The 24,605-nt window shown below is 38.9% G+C and overlaps 1 protein-coding gene across 6 annotated transcripts in view; it reads left to right on the top strand.

Annotated features, from left to right (window-relative positions):
- The window catches only part of MIS18BP1 (MIS18 binding protein 1), a 58,388-nt gene that overhangs the window by 26,369 nt on the left and 7,414 nt on the right, over positions 1-24,605 (top strand). For all 6 annotated transcript variants that reach the window (XR_009210262.1, XM_058429506.1, XM_058429505.1 and 3 more), the window contains 8 exons: positions 979-1,066; positions 2,503-2,660; positions 6,253-6,404; positions 7,230-7,323; positions 9,314-10,142; positions 15,365-15,537; positions 16,638-16,798; positions 23,306-23,454. Coding sequence is in view for 5 of the 6 variants with exons in the window: in XM_058429506.1 (XP_058285489.1) it covers positions 979-1,066; positions 2,503-2,660; positions 6,253-6,404; positions 7,230-7,323; positions 9,314-10,142; positions 15,365-15,537; positions 16,638-16,798; positions 23,306-23,454 (1,804 nt within the window). In the remaining variant the exon portion in view is untranslated. The remainder of the gene's footprint in view (positions 1-978; positions 1,067-2,502; positions 2,661-6,252; positions 6,405-7,229; positions 7,324-9,313; positions 10,143-15,364; positions 15,538-16,637; positions 16,799-23,305; positions 23,455-24,605) is intronic.

The following is a 24,605-nucleotide window of genomic DNA, read 5'->3' as shown; positions in this document are numbered from 1 at the left end:
AAAACCTGATCTTCTCCCTTAAATTTGCTTAACCTATATTCTTCCCCGTCTTTCCATGTGTCCAGTAGCCAGAATTCTTGGAGGCATCCTTAAATTCTCAGTTTCTCTCACACCCACATCAGTGTGTGTGTCAGTACATCCTATTAATATATCTCCAAAATATATCCGAAACTCAGACCTCTGCAGCATCACTGTAGTCCAGACTTTCCTCTTAATTTGTCTGGATCATTACAGTGGCCTCCTAACTGGTCTCATTCTTTCTCCCCTTGCTCTTCCATAGGCTCTTCTCAAAATAGCAGTTTGCTTTAGCAGTCTCGTTAAAGTAAATTAGATCCTGTAGCTCCTCTGCTTGGAATCTTTCCATAGCTTCTCATCTTGTCCAAAGTAAATGGCCAGTTCTATAAAATGACTCTAAGGCCTTATATTATAATCTCTCATGCTTCCTACTGCCTCTGTTACCCATCTGAGTGGCCTCCCAAGTTCTAACCCCCTCTTATGCCACTTCAAGTATGCTAGACTCCTAATTGTTTCAAACAGGCCAGGTATACTCTTGCCTTTCCCTTTATGTTTTGTTTCCAGTATTCTAATCCCATATTGCCACATAGCTCAATCACTTTGTTCAAGTGATGCTATTTCATTGAAGACTTCCCTGATTATCCTTTTTTCAATTGCTATTCACCCCTCTACTCCCCCATGAACATATCGATACACTTGTCCACCGTCCCTGCATAACCGTCTAACAAACAAGATATTGTACTTACTGGTTAGCTTTTTTTTTCCACATTAGAAGGCAAGTTCCATGAAGACAGGAGTTTTTGTCTGCTTTGTTTACTGCTGAATTCTGAATATCTATAATAGTACCTGGTGCATATTAAGCAATAAGTGCATATTTCTTGAATGATATAATGAATTAATGATATCTCTTTAAAATTCTAGACTTTTAAATACTTTTTGTTGTTGTTGTTTATCCTTAAATAGGATATCCAAATTATCTTATAAGGAAATTTATGTTTGGATTTCCAGAAAATTGGAAAGAGCACATTGATAATTTTCTGAAACAATTAAGGTAAAATGTTGTTTTATGTTTTTAGAAGTCAACTTTATTGAGATATAATTTACATTTAATTATGTGTGTGCCACCATTTCCAGCTAATTTTTGTATTTTTAATAGAGATGGGGTTTGTCATGTTGGCCAGGCTGGTCTCGAACTCCTGGCTGCAAGTGATCCGCCTGTCTCAGCCTCCCAAAGTGTTGGGATTACAGGCGTGAGCCACTGTGTCTGGCCTGAGGTACAATTTACATTTAATTAAATGCACCTATTTTAGGTATTTGTTTGTTTGAAATGCTAGTTTTTTTGTTTGTTTGTTTGTTTGTTTTTTTTTTTTGAGATGGAATCTCGCTCTGTCGCCCAGGCTGGAGTGTAGTGGCGCAATCTCAGCTCACTGCAAGCTCCGCCTCTCGGGTTCACACCATTCTCCTGCCTCAGCCTCCCGAGTAGCTGGGACTACAGGCGCCCGCCACCACGCCCGGCTAATTTTTTTGTATTTTTAGTAGAGACGGGGTTTCACCGTGTTAGCCAGGATGGTCTCGATCTCCTGACCTTGTGATCCACCCGCCACGGCCTCCCAAAGTGCTGGGATTACAGGCCTGAGCCACTGCGCCCGGCCGACATGCCAGTTTTGAAGTTTGCTTTGGTCTGTGAAGTGTTTCAGAAGCAATAACATTTTACTAGAACTTCTATCGTATTTAGTAAATCTCAAAGGAAAATAAAACTTTTGACATATGTCAAAGAGTAATTCTTAGTCATTTACCCTTCAAAAGGCATGCAGTTACTAAATACTAATGTGCAGTTCTTCCTCCTGTTTTTTCATTCATTTTCTCCGTAGTTATGGAGTGTCTGCTACTTTACAGACACTATAGTTGATGCTGGTGAAACAAAGAAGAATTTGATTTATTCTTGCCCTTGTGGAGCTCATAGGGGATACAGACTTTAAACTTAATCATAGCACAAATATAATAATTGGTAACGGGGGCTGGCAGTTTTTTTCTGTAAAAGGCATATTCTGTAAACATAATATTCTTGCAGGTATATTGCCTCTGTTGAGCTATTCAACTCTGCCTTGGTAGCAGAAGAGCAGCCATAGATAGTATATACATGAATTAGCATGGCAGTGTTTTAATAAACTTCATTTACAAAAACAGGCAACTGGCAGTTGTCCTGTAGTTTTCCTATAATATCAGTTTAAGTAGGAATTATAAGAGCATATAGTAGGAAGCAGTTTGGAGATCATATTTGAGTCCTCTGACTTAAGATGTTACACCTCAGTTCTTTGTGAAGGAAGGGAGTGAAAGCCATGAAGGATTAATAATGAAAGATTAAAGATACCCTGCCTGGGTGGAAAGAGCTTTATGTGAGGGGTTTTTATTTATTTATGAAGATTTGTTTTGTTTTGTTTTTTTGAGAATCAGTATTAAGGAAAAATAATATAATTCTTTTTAAAGGGCTGGTGAAAAGAACAGGGAAAAGACCAAACAAAAACAGAAAACTGGAAGATCTGTCCGTGACATAAGGAAATCAATGAAAAATGATGCACGAGAATACCAAATAGATACCGTTCAAAGAGCCACCACCACTTACGATTTTGATTGTGATAACTTGGGTATGTTTTGTCTTTACTTCTCTGTTTGTACCTGCATGGTCTACATTGTTTATGATTTATAATGTGTATAGTATAGTATTCTTTGACTTATACTGCCCCCACATTCCTGCTTCTTCACTGCTAAATGAGAAGTAACTATAATACAGATTAATCATGGTCAGGATTCAGCTTGCTTCATCAAATACCACCTTTGGCTGGGCCCAGTGACTTATGCCTGTAATCCCAGCACTTTGGGAGGCTGAAGCGCAAGGATCGCTTGAGCTCAGGAGTTTGAGAGCAGCCTGGATAACATGACAAAACCCTGTCTCTACTAAAAGTCAAAAAAATTAGCCACACATGGTAGTGCATGCCTGTGTTCCCATCTTCTTGAGAGCCTAAAGTGGGAGGATCGCTTGAGCTCAGATGGTTGAGGCTGCAATGAACCGTGTTTGTGCTACTAGACTCCAGTTTGGGCATCAGAGTGAGGCACTGTCTCAAAAAATAATAATAATAATAATAATTACCTTTTTACTAATCAGAACACCAAAGAACACTGGTAAACATATTAATGAAAGATGATTGTTCTTTTAATTTCCTTGACCCGAAGTATTTAAGCTGCCAACCTACCGCAAACCTCTATTGTAAAGACATATATTATTTTTGTACTAAATTTCATTCCTACAAATAGGCAAAATCTGTTTCTTTTCGTGGAAGAAATGGAATTCAAGAAAATGGTTTTCTTGAATGACCATTGCTGTAAGGATAGATTGCAGAAATGTTCTTTTTTCCCTCTTTTTTAATAAGGAGACCAACTTGCCAGAGTAGAACTGTTTTGTATCAGCCCTTTGCCAACACTGTAATCTGCTTCACTTGTATAAAAATGTATGAACATTAACTTACAGCTCTTTCTAAACAATATAGATGAGTAAAAGTTACTAAAATATGTTGTAAACATTTCCGCTGATTTTGCCTTAACCTTGTAACTAAGAGCTTTACAGAACTTCCAAAATTTGAAAGAGTTCAGGAATCCTTCTGCCAAAAACATAGCACCATACTGGATATAAATGTACCTGTATCCTATTCTAACCACTCCCCAACCCCCATTTGAACTTCCACCCTTGAAACTTTGCTTATCCTTTCTAATGCAGAGAAAGGAATACGTTAAATATGTAGATGACTGCTTCCCCAGAGCTAGCAAAAAGTCACTTAACATTGCCCTAGTTGCTTCTCAACCCTTCCTCTTTTTATCAAAAGTCATCCTGTTTTCCCTAAATTAGGCATATTGCCTATTGTTATTGCTGGAGCATCTTGAGTATGCTGGAAGCTTGGGGCTTCGGCACCTGCTCTCTATTTTTACTCCTAAAACAAGAAAATCCTTGACAGTATATCTCACTTTTTTTTTTTTTTTGAGACGGAGTCTCGCTCTGTCGCCCAGGCTGGAGTGCAGTGGCGCAATCTCGGCTCACTGCAAGCTCCACCTCCCGGGTTCACGCCATTCTCCTGCCTCAGCCTCTCCGAGTAGCTGGGACTACAGGCGCCCGCCACCACGCCCGGCTAATTTTTTTTTGTATTTTTAGTAGAGACAGGGTTTCACCGTGGTCTCGATCTCCTGACCTCATGATCCGCCCGCCTCGGCCTCCCAAAGTGCTGGGATTACAAGCGTGAGCCACCGCGCCCGGCCTGTATATCTCACTTTTAATCATTTGTTAGTCTTTGGTCTTGGTTCTTATCTCTTCCTGTACCCCATTTCACTTAGAGCCAGCACTTATTAGGGATTTGATCTTAATTGCAAATATTATCAGTAAAGCATTTAACAAAGCTAGTGGCAAGAGAAATGAATACAAATTTAAAAGACTAAAGTTTGGTAAACTATTTTACATACCAGCTGTGTCCATAGGAAAATCACTCAGCATTTTTTTTTTTTTTTTTTTTTTTTGAGACGGGGTCTTGCTCTGTCTCCCAGGCTGGAATACAGTGGTGCAATCATTGCTCACTGCAGCCTCAACCTCCTTGGTTCAAGTGATCCTCCCACCTCAGCCTCCAGAGTAGCTGGGACTACAGGCGTACAGTACTGCACCTGCCTTGTTTTTTATTTCTTGTAGAGATGGGATCCTACTGTGTTGCCCAGGCTGGTCTCCTACTCCTGGCCTCAAGCAGTCCTCCCACCTTGGCCTCCGGAAGTGCTAGGATTATAGACATGAACCATTGCACCTGGTGTCAACATTTTTAAAGTGTTTTCCATGAACCCTGGTCTATTAAGTTTTAGGAACTTAGAGATGAATAAGGCATGATTCCCCCCACCCCCAGGGATCTTAGTTTAGGGGTAAATATTAATGTATTCTGTTATGATTGCTTCATTTTTCTAGTGCAATTCATTAAATCTTTGTTTAATGAAACTGTTAGACACTATCTTCATATCACATAAGTTATTTTGAGTGGTGGTTGGGGCTGTTATTGATTTTTTTTATTATCATTGCACTTTGCATGAAAAAAACAATACCACATCTAACATTATATAGCTAAGGTTATGTAAAGGTACCAACCTGTGTTAATTTAAGATAATGTAATTTTATGTATGTGTTTTAATGATTTGCCTAAAAAGTACTTGTGTATCATAGTATTATTCTTAAAGCACTTTATCTCTGTTATTACACTTACCAGAGTATATGATAAGTGACCTATCATAATAGAAGCCTCCTTCATTGTATGGTAATATTTTCAAGAGCAAGGACTAGTCAGTACATGTTTAAAGCATAGCTTCTAGAAAAATAACAAAAATGTTTTTATACTTTTTATGAATCTGTTTTAACTTACCTAGAATTCCAGCTTAGTAACTGTTTGTTGAGCATGTATTATATACTGTATGATTTAGTTTTCCTCAAAATTTTAATTACAGAAATTTAGTTATACATTGGAGTGCGTAAACTAGTTGAAACATAATTGTACATACATGAAGAAACAGAAGAACAGTTACTAGCTTTCTATTTAGTTGATGTGCAGTTAGGATGAACAGGAATTTTTATTTACAAAATGGATTGACCTTACTATTCTGTCTTTAGATGTGACAAAGGAGATCCAAAACAGATGGTCGTGAATAATGTGGCTGTCTAGGCTTTTTAAATTTTTTTTGAAAGAAAAAAGTGATTCAAATAAAATATAGCCCTATACAGAGTGATTCTTTCCAAATAAAATTGCTTTATATCCTAGTCAAATTATAACAAATATTTATGACAGAGGGATTAGACAGATTATCATTATTATTTCTGAGACAGGGTGTTGCTGTGTCACCCAGGCTGGAGTACAGTGGCACAATTATGGCTCACTGCAGCCTCGACCTCCCTGGCTCAAGTGATCCTCCTACCTCAGGCTCCCAAGTATCTGGGACCATAGGCTTGCACCAACCTTTTATTTTTTGTAGAATCAGTGTATCGCTATTTTGCCTAGGCTAGTCTTGAACTCCTGGGCTCAAGCAATCCTCCTTCTTCGGCCTCCCAGAGTGCTGGGATTACAGGCGTGGGCCACCACACCTAGTGTCAAAGTTAATTCATCACGTAGAAAAGTAGCTTCCCTTTTATATTACCATTTATTGAAATCTCCATCTTTGTATTCATAGAACTGAAGAGTAATAAGCACAGTGAGTCGCCAGGAGCTACAGAATTAAACATGTGCCACAGTAATTGTCAAAATAAACCAACATTAAGGTTCCCAGATGACCAAATAAACAATACTATTCAAAATGGAGGAGGAGATGACTTACCTAATCAGGTAACGCTTTATTGTACACTGTATAGTTCAAGTTAATATTTAGAGGGGTGATTTACTACTGAAAAGGTTTGGGACCATATCAGGGACATGAGTTCTGTTTTTTTTTTTTTTTCTTTTGAGATGGAGTCTCCCTCTGTTGCCCAGGCTGGAGTGCAGGGGCATGATCTGGGCTTATTGCACCCTCTGCCTCCTGGGTTCAAGTGATTCTCCTGCTTCAACCTCCACCTCCTGGGTTCGAGTGATTCTCCTGCCTCAGCTTCCCGAGTAGCTCGGACTACAGGCATGCGCCACCACGCCTGGCTAATTTTTGTATTTTTAGTAGAAACGGGGTTTCACCATACTGGCCAGGCAGGTCTCGAACTCCTGACCTTGTGATTCACCCACCTCTGCCTCCCAAAGTGCTGGGATTACAGTCGTGAGCCACCGCGCCCGGCCATGAGTTCTGTTTTTCAAGTATCAGCTTTTCATTAACTTGGGGACTGAATGTCTTGATATTTATTTTCCCCATCTCTCAATGAAAAAATGCAGGCAACAATAAAAGTTTTAGCTTTTAGAGTAAAGCTTAAATAAAGCATATTTTTAAAAGCACTTGAAAAACCACAAAGTATTAAATTAATATAGAAAATATGTAGGATAATGGATTCCCAGATGTTGCTCGTAGCGCTCAAGGTCTGGCAGGTGAGTTTCTGAATGTGTCCACTAATGAAATGTGTGGAACTGTAAGTACCTAGAAATTTGTATGCTTGATGCATACTATGAAAATGCTTCAGATTATGTTTTGGTAGTAGTTTTAAAATAAAACCTAGGTATTTTTTTGTTTTGAAGGAATTAATTGGAAAAAAAGAATATAAAATGTCTTCAAAGAAACTAAAAATTGGTGAAAGAACAAATGAAAGGATAATAAAAAGTCAGAAGCAAGGTAATATATCTTTAATGGTTTTTTAATGATAAGCAGAAAGCTACTATTTGAAGTGTTTTAATATGGTAAAACTGATCTTTTAAACTTCCTCATGTAAAATGGCAAATTATTTAATGTTTTTAAATGTTTGGTTTTGTTATTTTTACATAAGATGATTTTCATAATAAAATAGCCCTTTTAAAAACCACCTATACTTACAGGTTTGCCTTCTTTAATCTAGGTACTAAAATATTTGTTTAGATCACAAAATTATATATCATTTAAAATATGCTTACAGGAATGTGTAAAGAGTGAATCCTTTTATGAACTTAGTACAATAATTTAGTTTTAAGTGTGGATTTTCAGAGTGATTTAATTGGAATCCTGCATGCCATAATTTAGAGGCTTTCCTCTAAACGTTAGCAAGTTTACAATTTCATGTTGAGCTAAATCCATTAGCTTTATAGCATTTTTTGTGTTTTATTTCCTCTTATAAGTGAAAAGAAGTGAAAGTGAAGAACATTTATTTGTTTGAAGAAGATAGGAAAGCACTGCTACTTATACTTCCGAGTTCATACTCGCTTTAAGTATCCAAGATAGCTGGATCTTTATTAAATAATTTATTAAAATTAATAAATACTCTGAATGGAAATATTGTTCAAAATTATAATGTTGAAAATTTTCAAATTCCCAGTTGAACATTGGAATTGGATTTACATGAGTTAGAAGAAAATACTTTTCTCATAATTTGAAGATATATGATGCCAGTGGGAAATCTTGTAGACACTTTCTGAATTATTTTGATTAGTACCTTTTTCCATGGGTTGTAATTTAGAGGCTTCTTTTCTCCCCAGCATTCAATATTATCTATCAGTCTCATTTTGTCAGTCATCTTGTAAACAATGGCACATAATATGTGGAGGTTGTTGTAGTATGTTTCTGTGACAGTGGGATGATTTGCAGTTTGTATGTATTTCTAATTACCGTTGGATAGTTTCAGTTAGTTTGACTTCTCATTACTTAGGTTTTGAATTGGTGAATTGTTCTCATTTTAATTTGCTTTCTTTAGTGACAAGGTATAATAAGATTCTCAGGTTGTTCTATTTTGCTTGTTTTGTACTTCATAGTGTTTGGGGGGATTCATTTTGAGTGTGTTTCTATGACCACCATTGGCAATGAAAGTGGAACCATGCAGATGGAGTTCCATGTCCTCCTAACTAGCCCAGCTCATATAATACTTAGTAAGGTTTCAGTGACTCTACTGGTTTTCTTATATCTTCTGAATATTTTACTTCCAGGGCTTTGATTTAACAAGTATTTATTTATTGCCTACTGTGTATGTGAAAGGCTCTGTACTAACTCCAGCAAAAAAAAAATCAAACCATACAGATAAAGTTCTAACCATTAATTATTTTTTCCAGTCTGATTGAAAGACAAGTGTGCAATTATAATACATGTCTCACTGTCAAACATGGCATTATTTAAAGTATTCTGGAAACGTGAAGGAGAGCTTTCATTCAGTGTAGAGAATGTGTACAAGTTTGTACACTAGGTGGGTTAGAGAATAAAATCGAAGCAGGTAGTGATTTTGTTTATAGATGAATGAAGAACATTTTCAAAGCAGAGTGGACAACATTAATAAAAGTGGAGAACCAAGAAAATCTGAGAAATAGCAAATGGTGTGGTTCTGAACATAGAATATAGTTGAGATTTTGACAACAGTGAGAGATTGGAACTATGGGGAAGGCCAGGCAGAGGAGCTTATTTATATGTCTACTAAAAGAGACTGTCACTGTCAGGTTTGTATAAACAATAGTATATGTTTACAGTTGAAGGGGCAGTGGTCTGAATAGACCTGGGCTTCAGAAAGATTAATATGACAGGTGGGTATACAGTGTAGCTCGTGGATAAAAATAGTATCTTTTATTTGTGAAAATATATTTTCTGTGCTTATATTTGTTTATAGCTAATTTGAGATTTTGGTCTTTGGTTTTGTCTTATGAAATTAAAGAGACAACTGAAGACCTGGATGTATCCATTGATATTCTAACCTCAAGGGAACAGTTTTTCTCAGATGAAGAAAGAAAATACGTGGCCATCAATCAGAAGAAAGCTTATATTTTAGTAACACCACTTAAATCTAGAAAAGCGATAGAGGAAAGATGCATGAGGTATAATCTGTCCTCTGGCACCATTAAAGCAGTAACAGATTTTGTAATACCAGAGTGTCAAAAAGAAAGTCCCATCAGCAAGTCCACGGGGACTTCAGAAAATACATTTGAAGGTCATAAAAGTAAAAACAAGGAAGATTGTGATGAACGTGACTTACTTACTGTCAATCAGAAAATAAAAATATCTAACCTTGAAAAGGAACAAATGCTCACCTCTGACTTTAAGAAAAATACCAGACTATTACCAAAGTTGAAGAAAATAGAAAATCAGGTAGCTATGTCATTTTATAAGCATCAGTCCTCACCAGATTTGTCAAGTGAAGAAAGTGAAACAGAAAAGGAAATTAAAAGGAAAGCTGAAGTTAAGAAAACCAAAGCAGGAAACACCAAAGAAGCAGTGGTTCACCTGAGAAAGAGCACAAGAACCACAAGTAATATTCCAGTGATTTTGGAACCTGAAACCGAAGAAAGTGAAAATGAATTTTATATCAAACAAAAGAAAGCTAGACCTTCCGTCAAAGAAACTCTGCAGAAGTCTGGTGTTAGGAAAGAGTTTCCAATTACTGAGGCAGTAGGATCTGATAAAACAAATAGGCATCCCTTAGAATGCTTACCTGGTTTAATTCAGGATAAGGAATGGAATGAGAAGGAGTTACAGAAACTTCATTGGTAAGTAGTTAGATTTCATTCTGAAATATCTACAGAGCAGCCACAAGACGGTTAAAGACATAAGAACAATAAGGGGTTAACATGGAAGATGTCATAAAAAAAAAAATGGGAGAAATTACAATTTGTACAGGGAATAGAGATAGAATACAGATAACTTCTAGTGGTATTTTTGTGGTCATCTCTAATATGAGGAAAGTATGAGGAAAGCCTAAGAAGAGGAAAGTAAAAGCGACCTCCTTTTCATTCCCATGTAATATTTCAAGATAGCCAAATAGTATTCTCTCACGTAGCTTCATATTTTAGGAAATGTGGTTTTTTTGTTTTTTGTTTTGTTTGAGACGGAGTCTCGCTCTGTTGCCCAGTCTGGAGTGCAATGTCACAATCCTGGTCACTGCAACCTCTGCCTCCCGGGTTCAAGCGATTCTCCTGCCTCAGCCTCCTGAGTAGCTGGGACTACCGACACACGCTGCCACGCCTGGCTAATGTTTATATTTTTAGTAGAGATGAGGTTTCACCATGTTGGTCAGGCTGGTCTTGAACTCCTGACCTAATGATCCGCCCACCTGAGCTTCCCAAAGTGCTGGGATTATAGGCATAAGCCACCGTGCCCGGCCTAACAAATGTTATAAATAGTAAAGTTTGTTTGGTGCCCCACAAGTGAGACTCAAGGATACTAGAAACCTAGAAGTGGGCATTGAAGGGTAACAAACAGAGTTTAAAGAGGAGCTCTCCAGTTCTGGGTTGAGGAGCAGAAAGGGGGACTTCTGACACTCAGAAACAGTAGAGGAAATCCCCAGTGTTTGGTTTGTTTTGTTTTTGTTGTTTTGTTTTTGTCTTTTCTCTTAACTCAGTCCCCATGCAGTCCTGCAGGGGCTACACTCAGAGCATCAGCTGGCGCTGAGATATATCTAAAACTGAGAGATGAGAACCTCCTCTACCATTAAGAATGGTTGTCTCAAAATAGTGGGGCCAGGTGCCTGTTGCTTCTGTTCTCTTTCTGTTGTCTGTTGCTTGGTACTGGACAAAAATTCAGTTGTGTGAAGCATACAGCAGAGCAGAGTAATAAAAGCCCCAGCTTTCTGGCCAGAGAACTGACAAGGGAAACTCTAGGGAACCAGAAATCTCAGAAAGAAAGGAAGTAAGAAAAGCAACCCCATAAAGTTGTTTATGAACTTCTTTGCCACCCAGGAGTTGTACATATGTGGACATGGTCCTAAAGAGCATATAAAAGACTGAGAACTGAACTAAGCAGTAGACCATACCCAGTTCTAGGCTAGCTATTCAGTGTCCCACACACAGGAAGATCCTAACAGCACTGCAGAGCTTTGAAAAATAAAACTGACATTGAAACAACAATGATAGTAGACTGAACGTATAGCTTGGGATACCACCAGGTTGATGACCTAAAATAAAAATATTAACATTTCACTTGAAGCAGTAAAATACTGATTCTAAGTAGACTGTTGAAGTTAAGCATATGTAATGTCATCCCTAGAGCAACTTCTAAAAAAAACTATACAAAGAAATAAATTCAAACATAAATTAAAATACCAGAAAATCAGATAGCCCAAAAGAAGGCAAAGAAGAAGAGAAATGGAGGATTTTTTTACATGGAACAAGCAGAAAACAAATAATAAAATGATTGACCTAAATCCAACATAATTAAACTAAATGGTCTAAACATACCAATTAAAAGATTGTCAGAATGAATTTAAAAACATGATCTAACTATATGCTGTAAACAAGAAACTCACTTTAAATATAATGATATAGGTAGGTTAAAAGGATAGAAAAATACTGTCTAAACACAAATCAAAAGAAAGCTTGAGTGGCTATATTAATATCTGTCAAAATAGACTTTAGTAGGAAGAAAATAACCAGGAATAAAGAAAGACATTACAAATGATAGAAGGGTCAGTCACCAGGAAGGCGTAAAATTCCTAAGTGTATATGCGCCTGACAATAAAACCTCAAGATACATGAGTTAAAAACTGACAAGCGAAAGCAGCGGACTAAACTACAAGGATAGTCAAGTCTACAATTATAGGAAACCACACTGCTCTTCTCTTGGTATTTGATAGAACTGACCGAAAATTAGCAAGGATATAGAACTGAACAACACCATCAGTCATTTGTATGATTCACATTTACAGAACATTCCACCCAATAATAAGAAAAAGAATAGGTTATTTCCAAGGATAGGTTGATCATTCATCAAGATAGAACATATACCAGATCATAAAACATCTAACAGATTTAAAATAGCTGAAATCATACAAAGCATATTCTCTGATGATAATTGAATTAAACTACAAATCAATAAAAGGAAAATTTCCAAGTGGTTGAAAATTAAATAACTTATAAATACATATAACTAATCTGTTGGTCAAAGAAGAAGACTCAAAGGAAAGTAGAAAATATTCTTTTATTTTATTTTATTTTATTTATTTTTTTTGAGACAGAGTCTTGCTCTGTCACCCAGGCTGGAGTGCAGTGGTGTGATCTCTGCTCACTGCAAGCTCCGCCTCCCAGGTTCACGCCATTCTCCTGCCTCAGCCTCCCGAGTAGCTGGGACTACAGGCGCCCACCACCACGCCCGGCTAATTTTTTGTATTTTTAGTAGAGACGGGGTTTCACCGCGTTAGCCAGGATGGTCTCGATCTCCTGACCTCGTGATCCGCCCGCCTCGGCGTCCCAAAGTGCTGGGATTACAGGCTTGAGCCACCGCGCCCGGCTTCTTTTCTTTTCTTTTATTTTTTTTTCTTTTTGGAGATAGAGTCTCACTCTGTCACCCAGGCTGGAGTGCAGTGGTACGATCTCAGCTCACTGCAACCTCTGCCTCCTGGGTTTAAGCAATTCTCTTGCGTCAGCCTCCCAAGTAGCTGGGATTACAGGTGTGAGCCACCATATCCAGCTAGTTTTTGTATTTTTAGTGGAGTTAAGGTTTCACCATGTTGGCCAGGCTGGTCTCGAACTCCTGATCTCAAGTGATTCACCCGCCTTGGCCTCCCAAAATGCTAGGATTACAGGTGTGAGCCACCAGCCCAGCCAGATATTCTTAACTGAACAAAAATGAAAATATATCAAAATTTGCAGGATGGGCTTAGGAGTTCATAAACAACTTTAAAGGGTTGCTATGCCAAGCTTCCCTCTCCCTGATTTCTGTCATACTTTCTACATAAACAAATTAGGGTGCATTCTTTCAGTGGACTACTAAGCAGTAAAAAGGAAGAACTATTGATACATACAACAACCTGGTTGAATTTCAAAGGCATATTGAGTGCAAAAAGCCAACTCAAAGGGTTATACACTATATGATTCCATTTATATGACATTCTGGAAGAGTGTGCTACACACTTTTAAATGACCAGATTTCACGAGAACTCATCAGAAGGATGGTACCAAGAGGGATGGTGCTAAATCATTCATGAGGAATCTACCTCCGTTAACCAATCACCTCCCCCTAGGCCCCACTTCCAATACTGGGGATTACATTTCAATATGAGTCTTGGGTAGGGACACATATTTAAACTATATCAATAAATAAGAATTATTTAAGCCAAGACAAATGGACCTTAGAATAGCATACACAAAAGTATAAAGAAAGAGGGCATATTTGGAAATACTGAAAGAATGGGTGTGGGGTATGTGCCTGTAGTGCCAACCACTAAGAAGGCGGAGTCGGGGATCGCCTGAGCCCAGAAGTTGGAGGCCACGTTGAGCTATGATAATGCCTGGCACTTCTGCGTGGGCGACAGACTGAGACCCTGTCTCTTTAAAAAAAAAGAGAAAAATAAAGAAGGCTAGAATGAATCGAATACTGAAAGTTGACCAAAGAGCAGTACAAGATGAGACTAGAGAGTCGGGCAAGGAACAATACAGCGTTACACTAAGGATTTAGGGTTTTATGCTAATAATGAAACAAGTTTTAAACATGGTGTGATATGTTTAAGTTTGTCTTTTTAAATTATCTGGAATAACCTAGAGGAGATGTGTTAAGTACTAATTTCTTATTAAATACATTATTATTTGTGTTATGTATTGTAAAATAGTTCTTTTAGACAGTCATAGATTTAGAAATTAGCCACACACACAAATAGAGAAGCTTGAGTTCCCAAGTCCTTCTAGTTTTTCACTTTAGAACACCTGTGGAATGATTATGTAAAAGAATTCATGGCCGGGCGCGGTGGCTCACGCTTGTAATCCCAGCACTTTGGGAGGCCAAGGCGGGCGGATTAGGAGGTCAGGAGATCGAGACCATGGTGAAACCCCGTCTCTACTAAAAATACAAAAAAAATTAGCTGGGCGTGGTGGCGGGCGCCTGTAGTCCCAGCTACTCGGAGAGACTGAGGCAGGAGAATGGCCTGAACCCGGGAGGCGGAGCTTGCAGTGAGCTGAGATCGCACCACTGCACTCCAGCCTCGGCGACAGAGCGAGACTCTGTCTCAAAAAAAATAAATAAATAAAAATAAAGACTTGGTATAGTTGAAATGACATTGTTAATAACACTTTTAGGCTAATTGATGAGTTACATAGATGTTTTCTGGCTAAATTGCCAATCTAACCACAATGCGTAAAATCTTTCTGGGGAGAGTGGGGGTGGTAACATGTATACCAGATTCTAAATCATTTACAAAGGAACTTGTAGAATGTAACTCAAATATTAAATTAGGGACTTCCTTATAGTTTTCTCTATTTCAATTTTCATTTTCCTTAATTAAGAGAGCATATATCTAAAATACTGAGTTCTACAAAGTATAGTAGAATGAAAGCAGGCATAACACTTTTTAATAGCTTATAACCTAGACTGTATAAGAGAACTAAGAGCTTATTGTCCAATATACTTAGCACCAGTAAGATTTAAGATAACAGTGTAGAAAATTTGGTCATGCCAAAGTCTCCTAAAAAACCATATGATCGATTAGTTGGACTTAGAAAAAAAATGTCGAAAGGCTGAGGGTCATTTTTCAGGCTTAGTAAAACACATCAAAATAGTTAGAAGACATCTACTAGATAGGTAAAATTACATCTTCATATTTTAAGCACTAGAGTAAGTTATTGAAGGGAGGGAATAATATCTTTCTTAATTGTTATCCAGAATGATTTTTATAAAACTGATTCCTTCATCTCAGTAAATCTCATCAATTCAGTGATATGCTTTTAAGAGGTTATTGTCATTGGTTTGAATTTCTTATTCTTTAATTGGTTTTGATCTTCCATAGTGCTTTTGCATCTCTTCCAAAGCACAAACCTGGTTTCTGGTCAGATGTAGCTGCGGCTGTAGGTTCTCGATCTGCTGAAGAATGCCAGAGGAAATACATGGAAAATCCCAGAGGAAAAGGATCCCAGAAACATGTCACTAAGAAGAAGCCAGCCAATTCCAAAGGCCAAAATGGTAACCTTTGTAGTAAATAGTTTTTTTCCTAGTACTCAGTGTTGATTTCTGATCACTGAAATCAGATATATTTTATATTTATCCATGAATATTAATAGGTATTTTCTTAAAATATTAAAGCTAGAAAGAATTTCAGGAATCATCTGTTTAATTTTTAAGTCTTACCTAGGTCTCTACTTCCATCAGTAGTAGTTTAGTAGCCTTGTGCTTTGAGTTTTAGGAATTCTGCAGTTAGATTCAGAGATTTCAATATCTGAATTATTGTTCTAAGGGTTTAATTAAAGACCACTTGGGTCAGATCCCCAAGTAATTTATGAGAAAGCTCAGAAAATATTCATTTTCATAATCCCATGATTACATACTCTTGTTCATGAGTACTAGTAAAAGGATGATTATGCCAGAGAATTTCTATAATAAGCATTAGTGAGAACCCAGTACCCTGTCATAATTCAATAAGGTTTATATATTTTGGCAAAATCAATAAATTAGGCCTTCAGCAAGAGGCAATGTAGAGGCAATCATTCTTGCAGTGTAAAGATCTTTTTGGCCAGGCATGGTAGCTCATGCCTGTAATCCCAGCACTTTGGGGAGGCCGAGGTGGACCGATTACTTGAGCTCACAAGTTCAAGACCAGCCTGGACAACATGGCGAAACCCCATCTCTACAAAAAAAAAAAAAAGAGAAGATCTTTTTAACCTCACCCTGCCTAATCTTAGCTTCTTCATGAGTATCCTATGGGCTAATCATATTGCACAAATCCCAGATCCCAGTGTAGAAATAATCGTTTGTTCTATAGGAGACCTGTAAAATAACAGGCTAAGTTTTCTTTCTTTCTTTTTCCTTTATCTATATCTGTATTTTTTTAGAGATGGGGTCTCACTATATTGTCCAGGCAGGTCTTGAACTCCTGGGCTCAAGCATTCCTCCTGCCTTGGCCTCCCAAGGTGCTGGGGTTACAGGGATGAGCCAGTGAGCCTGGCCAAGGCTGAGTTTTTTTTTAACATTAATGCACAATTTAGACTCTGCAAAGGTTGTTAACTTTATAGAGCAGTTACTATAAATAACCAAATCCCTATCAAAATGGTTTTTTGACTCTTAAGGCAAGAGAGGTGATGCTGATCAGAAACAAACTATTAAGATAACTGCCAAAGTGGGAACTCTTAAAAGGAAGCAACAGATGAGGGAATTTCTGGAACACTTGCCAAAAGATGACCATGATGATTTTTTCAGTACAACACCTTTACAGCATCAAAGAATACTGGTAAGAGGCATGAAATCATTGTTTTCCTTATCCGTATTGACTTTTGTATCTTTCGCTTTTATGTGTGGTAGTGTTCGCCACTAATATTTAGGCCGAGGATCAGTAGCTTCCCTAGACGTGATCGTAGTCTTAGGCAAACAGCGTGCTGATATATGCCATTCTTACTAGTTTCTAGAGTCTGCACTTCGGTTGCTTCAAAGGTAATGTTTGTAGGACCAAACAGTAAAAGTAAACCTAGAATTAGGCAAAACATATATATTTAAAGTTTAATATACTACCAAGCAAACTTTTTTTAAAGGTGATAAAAGATACTGTATATAATTGAAAGGAGGGATTAAGTGATAGTAGCACAGTATTAAAAGATTTGAATGTATGAAAGAATTTTTGTCATTATGAAGAGTAGAATAACTAAAAATTTCAGTGATTGGAGTAAAATATTCACAGCAAATACAACCAAGCTAGTAGTATCTGTAATATGAACAACTCATTCAAATGTTACTGGAATAACAAAAAGTACCAAGATCACAGGAAAAGTGTGAATAAGAAGAAATTCAAAAGGCTGAATAAACACTTGGGGAAGTGGTCATTTTAGTTAGTAATCCAAGAAAGTAAAGTAAATTATATATATGTACTTTCTGAATCATAGAATCTTTTAAAAAAATAAGTTAAAATATCCACTGCTAACAGAAGCAATGGTGATACTGATACAGTCATACATTAGTGGGCATACAAATTGAATTGAACCTTTTACTAAGAAAGCATTATGGCAATATATTATAAAAGCCATAAAGATTTATTCTATTCTCGAGAGTTTATCCTAAGAAATCCAAAAGCCCAAAATCTTTGCACAATATTTATTGCAGTTTTATCTTTATAGCAAAAAACTGGAAACAATCTGTATATCCAGTAAAGATGTTTTTCATAAACACAGTGAAATACAATACAAATATTAAATGCACATTTAAGACTTTCTAGAATCTAAATATAAATGTTAAGAATATTAAGATTAGCTGAAGGCTGGGCGTGGTGGCTCACGCCTGTAATCTCAGCACTTTGGGAGGCTGAGGTGGGCGGATCACGAGGTCAGGAGATCAAGACCATCCTGGCTAACACGGTGAAACCTTGTCTCTACTAAAAAGACAAAAAATTAGCCGGGCGTGGTGGTGGCCGCCTGTACTCCCAGCTACTCTGAGGCTGAGGCAGGAGAATGGCATGAACCCAGGAGGCAGAGCTTGCAGTGAGCCGAGATGGTGCCACAGCACTCCAGCCTGGGCCAGAGTGTGAGACTCCATCTCAAAAGATTAGCCGGGTGCAGTGGCTCACGCCTGTAATCCCAGCACTTTGGGAGGCCGAGGAGAGTGGATCATGAGATCAGGAGATCGAGACTGTTCTGGCCAACATGTGAAATCCTGTCTCTACTAAAAATACAAAAATTAGATGGGTGTGGTGGTGCGTGCCTATAATCCCAGCTACTTGGGAGGCTGAGGCAGGAGAATCACTTGAACCCCGTAGACAGAGGTTGCAGCCACTGCACTCCAGCCTGGCGACAGAGCAAGACTCCGTCTCAAAAAAAGAAAAAAAAAATGATTATTAAGATTAAAGTAATGCAAAAATGTGTGGATAATAGACAACTGGACTATTGAGTATAAAAATTCAAACAGTTGTGTTAGTGAGCTAGACATAAGGGTAATTTTTTCATCTACCAATTTCTTGTCATAAAATTGTCTTCAATTTAAAAAGGCTACACAATGCTTTATAAAGTTCAGTAACATCATTAACGGGGCCCACTTTTTGCTTACACTGGTTATAGAGGAAAGTCTTTTAAGACAGCCACCAGAGGCCCTGAAAATGTTTTCTTCAAAACACTATGGTCCACTAGGGGTTGTACCCTTCATGTTATCCCACCATCATTTCAGGTTCTATATATGTATATTTTAGCCTAAATGCAATGGTAGCATCATAAAGAACAGAGAACTGCCGGGCATGGTGGCTCACGCCTGTAATCCCAGCACTTTGGGAGGCCAAGGTGGGCAGATCACTTGAGATCAGGAGTTCGAGACCAGTCTGGCCAACACGGTGAAACCCCGTCTCTACTAAAAATACAAAAATTAGCTGGCGTGGTGGTGGGCACCTGTAATCCCAGCTACTCAGGATGCTGAGGCGAGATAATCGCCTGAACCCAGGAGTGAGAGGTTGCAGTGAGCCAAGATGGCGCCATTGCACTCCAGCCTGGGCAACAAGAGCGAAACTCCGTCTCAAAAAAATAAAAATGTAAAGAACAGAACTAAAGTAGAAATAGACAGCAACAAATTATATCATTTTCTGTGACATAGTTTGAAGAGGTGGCCTGCCCCTCCACACCTGTGAGCATTTCTCATCAGGTGGGACGAGAGACTGAGAAAAGAAAGAGACACAAAGTATAGAGAAAGAAAAGTGGGCCCAGGGGACCGGCGCTCAACATACGAGGCCCCCTGCTGAGGCCGCGAGCTGGCTCTGGTCTCTGAGTTCCCTCAGTATTTACTGATCATTATCTCTACCATCTCAGAGAGAGGGATGTGGCAGGACAATAGGGTAATAGTGGGGAGAGGGTCAGCAGGAAAACATGTAAACAAAGGTCTCTGTGTCATAAACAAGGTTAAGAAAAGGTGCTGTGCCTTGATGTGCACGTATAGTGCATTAAAGAGCAGTATTACCACTAGCATGTCTCACCTCCAGCCTTAAGGTGGTTTTCTCCTGTCTCAGTAAATAGAACATACAATCGGGTTTTACACTGAGATATTCTATTGCCCAGGGACGAGCAGGGGACAGAGGCCTTCCTCTTATCTCGACTGCAAAGAGGCCTTCCTTTTTTACTAATCCTCCTCAGCACAGACCCTTTATGGGTGTCGGGCTAGGGCACGGTAAGGTCTTTCCCTTCCCACAAGGCCATATCTCAGGCTATAGCATGGGGAGAAACCTTGGACAATAACTGGTTTTCCTAAGCAGAGGTCCCTGTGGCCTTCTGCAGTGTACTGTGTCCCTGGGTACTTGAGATGAGAGAATGATGATGACTTTTAACAAGCATACTGCCTTCAAGCACTTTTTTAGCAAAGCACATTCTGCATAGCCCTAAATCCATCAAACCTTGAGTCAACACAGCACATTTCTGTGAGCACAGGACTGGGGCTAAGGTTACAGATGAACAGCATCTCAAGGCAGAAGAATTTTTTAATACAGAACAAAATGGAATCTCTTATGTCTACTTCTTTCTACATAGACACAGTAACAGTCTGATCTCTCTTTCTTTTCCCCACAATGGTTAACACTGCTTGAGTTCCTACTAACGGCTAAGCATGATAGTAAGTGAATTAGAGTTTTGTTTTATTCTGTTGATACGAAGGGTCAGATTTGTTTGCATATTGTCTATGGCTACTTTCATGCTACGGTGCAGAGTTGAGTAGTTAGGACAGAGACTGGACCACAAAACCTAAAATATTCCCTATCTGATTCTTTACAGAAAACATTTGCTGACCTCTGGTCTACATAAGCTTTAGAAATAGGTGTTATTATCTCTGTTTTACACAAGAGAAATTAAGTCTTTTAAAGGCTAAGGCTCTGTCCTTGTCCTTGTTCCTTGACCTTAAAATTTCTAGCAGACATAGCCTAAACCTGTGCAACCAGCAGACCCTCATCATTCTTGTTTATCTTCCGTCAGGGAGAGCCTCAGCACCTTAGACCTATACAGTGTAGGATGAATCCCTCCTGTTACTGGCAGCGAATCCATACGGGTCTGCAGAAACCACAATTCTTAACCTCCTCAGAAGAAACAGTTCTGGCCAGGTGTGGTGGCTTATGCCTGTAGTCCCAGCACTTTGGGAGGCTGAGGTAGGAGGATCCCTTGAGCCCAGGAGCTTAAGACCAGCCTGGGCAATATAGGGAGACTCCATCTCCATTTTTTTTTTTTAATAATACTTATAAAAATTTTTAAAAAAGACAATTTGACCAAGGAAACATAAGGCAGAAGGAGAAACCGAGGCAAGTTTTAGTGCAGGAATGAAAGTTTTAAAAAAACTTTAAAGCAGCAACCAAAGGAAGGAAAGTACTCTCAGAAGAGGGCCAAGCAGGTGACTCGAAGTATAGTTTAACTTTGTGACTTGGGGTTTTATATGTTGGCATGCATCTGGGGGTCTTGTGTTCCTTCTCCCCTGATTCTAACCTTGGGGTGGGCTGTCTCATGCCCAGTGGTGTGCTAGCACTTGGGAGGGGAGCAAGTTACAGTGTGTTTACTGGATTTGTACACAGGCTTACTTGAGGCTTTCTTCCCTTACCAGTCGAATGTCCCTAGGAGGTCATATACCAGTTAAACTCCTCCATTTTGCCTCTTAATGCATATGCTTGAGCCCACTTGCCCAGTTTCTGAGATCTTATGAGGAAGCTGCTGATCACCAATTTTAGGTGTTTCTGGTTTCTGTTTATTGACAGATTGCCTTTCCCTGGTGTTGGCTGCGATTAATTATTATTTTAGAGACACAGTTAACAACCACCTGACCATCATAGGATGGTCGCCTAACAACATTCCTGGTGGGGGGTGGGGGGTGGGGAGGCCCTCTCATTCCCTGCTTATCCCTGACTAGCTACCTGCTGTAACATTCCCACTTCCGCAAGTCACCAGTCAAGGTTAGCTGTTTCCAGCTGGAAGAAGCTAACAGTGTTTATGGCCCAGGGGAGTTTAGGCTGTAGATGGCTTGTTTCCAATGTAGTCAGTGGGATGGAGCTGGGAGGAGTAGAAAAGATGGAGGAAGAGAGAGAGAGATAGGGCCCATACACACATTAAGGTTACACACCTACATGTGCAAACAAATGGTGCACTGCCTCCACACAAATCCCCAGTTAAGAGGGCTGGGTAGAGTTCCAAACTCCTTGCCTCAGTTTCACACGGCCCTCCCCAGGGGACTGAGTCCAATGTGAGCAAAGCTCTGAGGGTGTCACAAATACAAATGCATAAAAATGGCCAAATGGTGACACCAACAGCTAAGTCTAAACAGAGCAGAGCCCCAGTAACACCCTAAGAGGCAGAGGGAGGCTGGGTGCACAGCAGCTCACCCGGTTCCAGCATTTGTCGACTTCTTCAAAATGTCACACTCTCTTTGTATCAGTGAAGCTTTGGAAGCAGCAGATGCTGTGACAGAAAGAGAAAAGGAGGTTCCGCAAGACAAAGGCACCTTGGCTGCTGCTGGAAGCTCCCCTTATGTTCTTTCTACAGGGTCAGCTAGCCATGAGCAGCTGGCACTCACAGGTGGCTCCATGGCCCCATCCAACAAGAAGATCAGATAGGGGTGTCTGGAGCCTCCTGTGTGAATACACAGGGCTCCCTGTATGGGCCACCAAAAATTGTAACTAGCAATAGGGGTCCAACTACTCGCTGCTTGTGAAAAGAAGCCAATATAACAAGAGCAAGGTGTGATAGTTTTATTTTCTGTGCCAGCAAAGGGAAGTGTGGGTGAAATTCCAAAAATTCCAGTCTGCAATTTGTGGAGTGAACATAGGAGTTTTTAAAGAGAGAATGGTTTGGAATGCAGGAGAGGAGGGGGTTAAGCGGTGTCAGGTGGCTCAATCTGCTCCAACAGCTTATCTTGAAATATTATTCCATTTGGTGAAGGGGCCGGCACCATCCTGGGCTCAACCAGGTTACAAATTAATTGTAGTAAATCTTGCAGTAAATTTCTAGATGGGAGTGAGTTTTGGCCTTGACTGGGGAGAGAATTCTGGAGGTATCCGGTTTGTGCCAAGATCCGGCCCCTGAAGCTTCTAAGGAAATATATGACCAGATAAATAAGCATGGTGTGCACTTAAAAAGCGTCTAGGTAAATACATGTGCATAAGGCATGGGAGCATAGAATGGGTAAAGAAAGGGAGTGGAGGTTCACATTTTGAGGCTGTATTTCAAGATGAATGGAAACACATATGAAGTTTGTCTCAAAGTTATATCTTAAACTTGGGGAGAAAGGAAGAAAAAAGTTTTAAAACATGGTTTGAAGCCACGCTACTCGGTTACAGGCTGAGTAAAGAGGGTGACAAATCCAGTTTCTCAGAAACATTTAATAGAGACTTTTGAGCAGAAGCCATCTCTTGGGTGGCCTCAAGATGGTGGATTTGTGCACTGTTATCCCCCCAGACCCAGGGTTTATATACCATAGGGAATTTGCCTAAGGGCCGGATTTATGGTGAGTATGTGTTTACGATAACACCAAGGTTGTTTTGACCTAACGACAAGATTTCCAGTAAGTACATGGAGGTAGAAATCTTAGAGGCATTTCCAGATCCGGGTTTAATCAGAAGTCAGCATGGTGAATTAGCATCTAAAATGGAGTTCCTCTAGCCTCTTCTCCTCTACGTACTACTGTTTTTAATTATCTAACTTGGAAAGTTATAAGAAGAACCAACTTATCAGTCCTCCAAAACTGTTTTGTGATAATGAGAAAATACCTTTTGTGGGGTGCCTGCTGATAATAAATACTTGTTTTCTAGTTGCCAAGTTTCCAGGACAGTGAAGATGATGACGATATTCTGCCAAATATGGACAAAAATCCAACAACTCCATCATCAGTTATCTTTCCATTGGTAAAAACTCCTCAATGTCAGCATGTCAGTCCTGGCATGCTAGCTTCTATAAATAGGTAAATATTCATGCATATGATATGTTAATTCTCTGTATCAGAGTAGTGAGGAACATTTAAACATTTCATGAGGACCACAGATGCCAGTAATGGGAAGAGTCATTATTTAAAAAATCAAGAATGTTTAGTTTCTAGAAGAATAGACAAGTTCATCAAATCGGGGTGCTATTCAATAAATGGCATTGTGATATAACCCACATTTACTTCTGGATCAATTCAAAATGGATCAAGGTTTTACTTGTAAAAAACTAAAAAAAAAAAAAAACTAAAGAAACCTTGGAGAATTATTTTATAATACCAGATTAGTGATGGTCTAACTATAATATAAAACCTACAAGCCATTAATGAAAAGGTGAATAAAGTCAACTGTATAAAAATGTTTAACAAATTTTACCTGGTACCAACCACTACAAAGAAAAGACAACCTGAGAAGAGAATATATGCAACTTGTCACAGGCAAAAGGCTAATTTCCATAACATATACAGCATTCCTACAAATCAGCAAGGAATGCATTGTTAATTTTCGTGCATTGCTAGTGAGAAGGTAAATTAGTGCGATCTTTGCAGCAACAATTTGTAAGTATCAAAATTATAAATGCACATGCCCTTTGACTTAGGAATTTTATTTATGGAATTGTGAATGTACAGCTTATTCATTGTAGCATTGTTTAAATGGCGGTACCTCAAAAATCTATCAGTAGGGACTAATTAAATGAAGTCTGGTCCATTATATAGTCATAGAAATTAATGAAGAGCCAGGCACAGTGGCTGAAGCCTGTAATCCCAGCACTTTGGGAGGCTGAGGTGGGAGGATCACTTGAGCCCAGGAGTTCAAGACCAGCATGGGCAACGTAGGAAGACCCCATTTCTGCAAAAAAAAAAAAAAAAACCAAAAATGTTAGCAGGATGCAGTGGGGCAAGCCTGTGGCCCTAGCTACTAGGGAGGCTGATGTAGAAGCTATATGTGTGTATGCATATATGTATATACTTGTGTGTGTGTGTTTGTGTATAATTGCTTTTATTAGATTAAGTCTTTCTAAAAGGATGCATAAGAAACCAAAACATTGGTGATCTTTAGGGAGAACTAAGGTAGCTGGAGGAAGGAGAAGGGGGGCTTTTGAATTTTGAACCATGTGAATACAAGAACAATT

The sequence above is a fragment of the Hylobates moloch genome, unplaced genomic scaffold (assembly GCF_009828535.3).
Source record: "Hylobates moloch isolate HMO894 unplaced genomic scaffold, HMol_V3 SCAFFOLD_16, whole genome shotgun sequence".
Lineage (NCBI taxonomy): Eukaryota > Metazoa > Chordata > Mammalia > Primates > Hylobatidae > Hylobates > Hylobates moloch.
The sequence above is the reverse complement of the archived record's forward strand: the minus strand, read 5'-3'. Positions and strand labels throughout refer to the sequence as shown.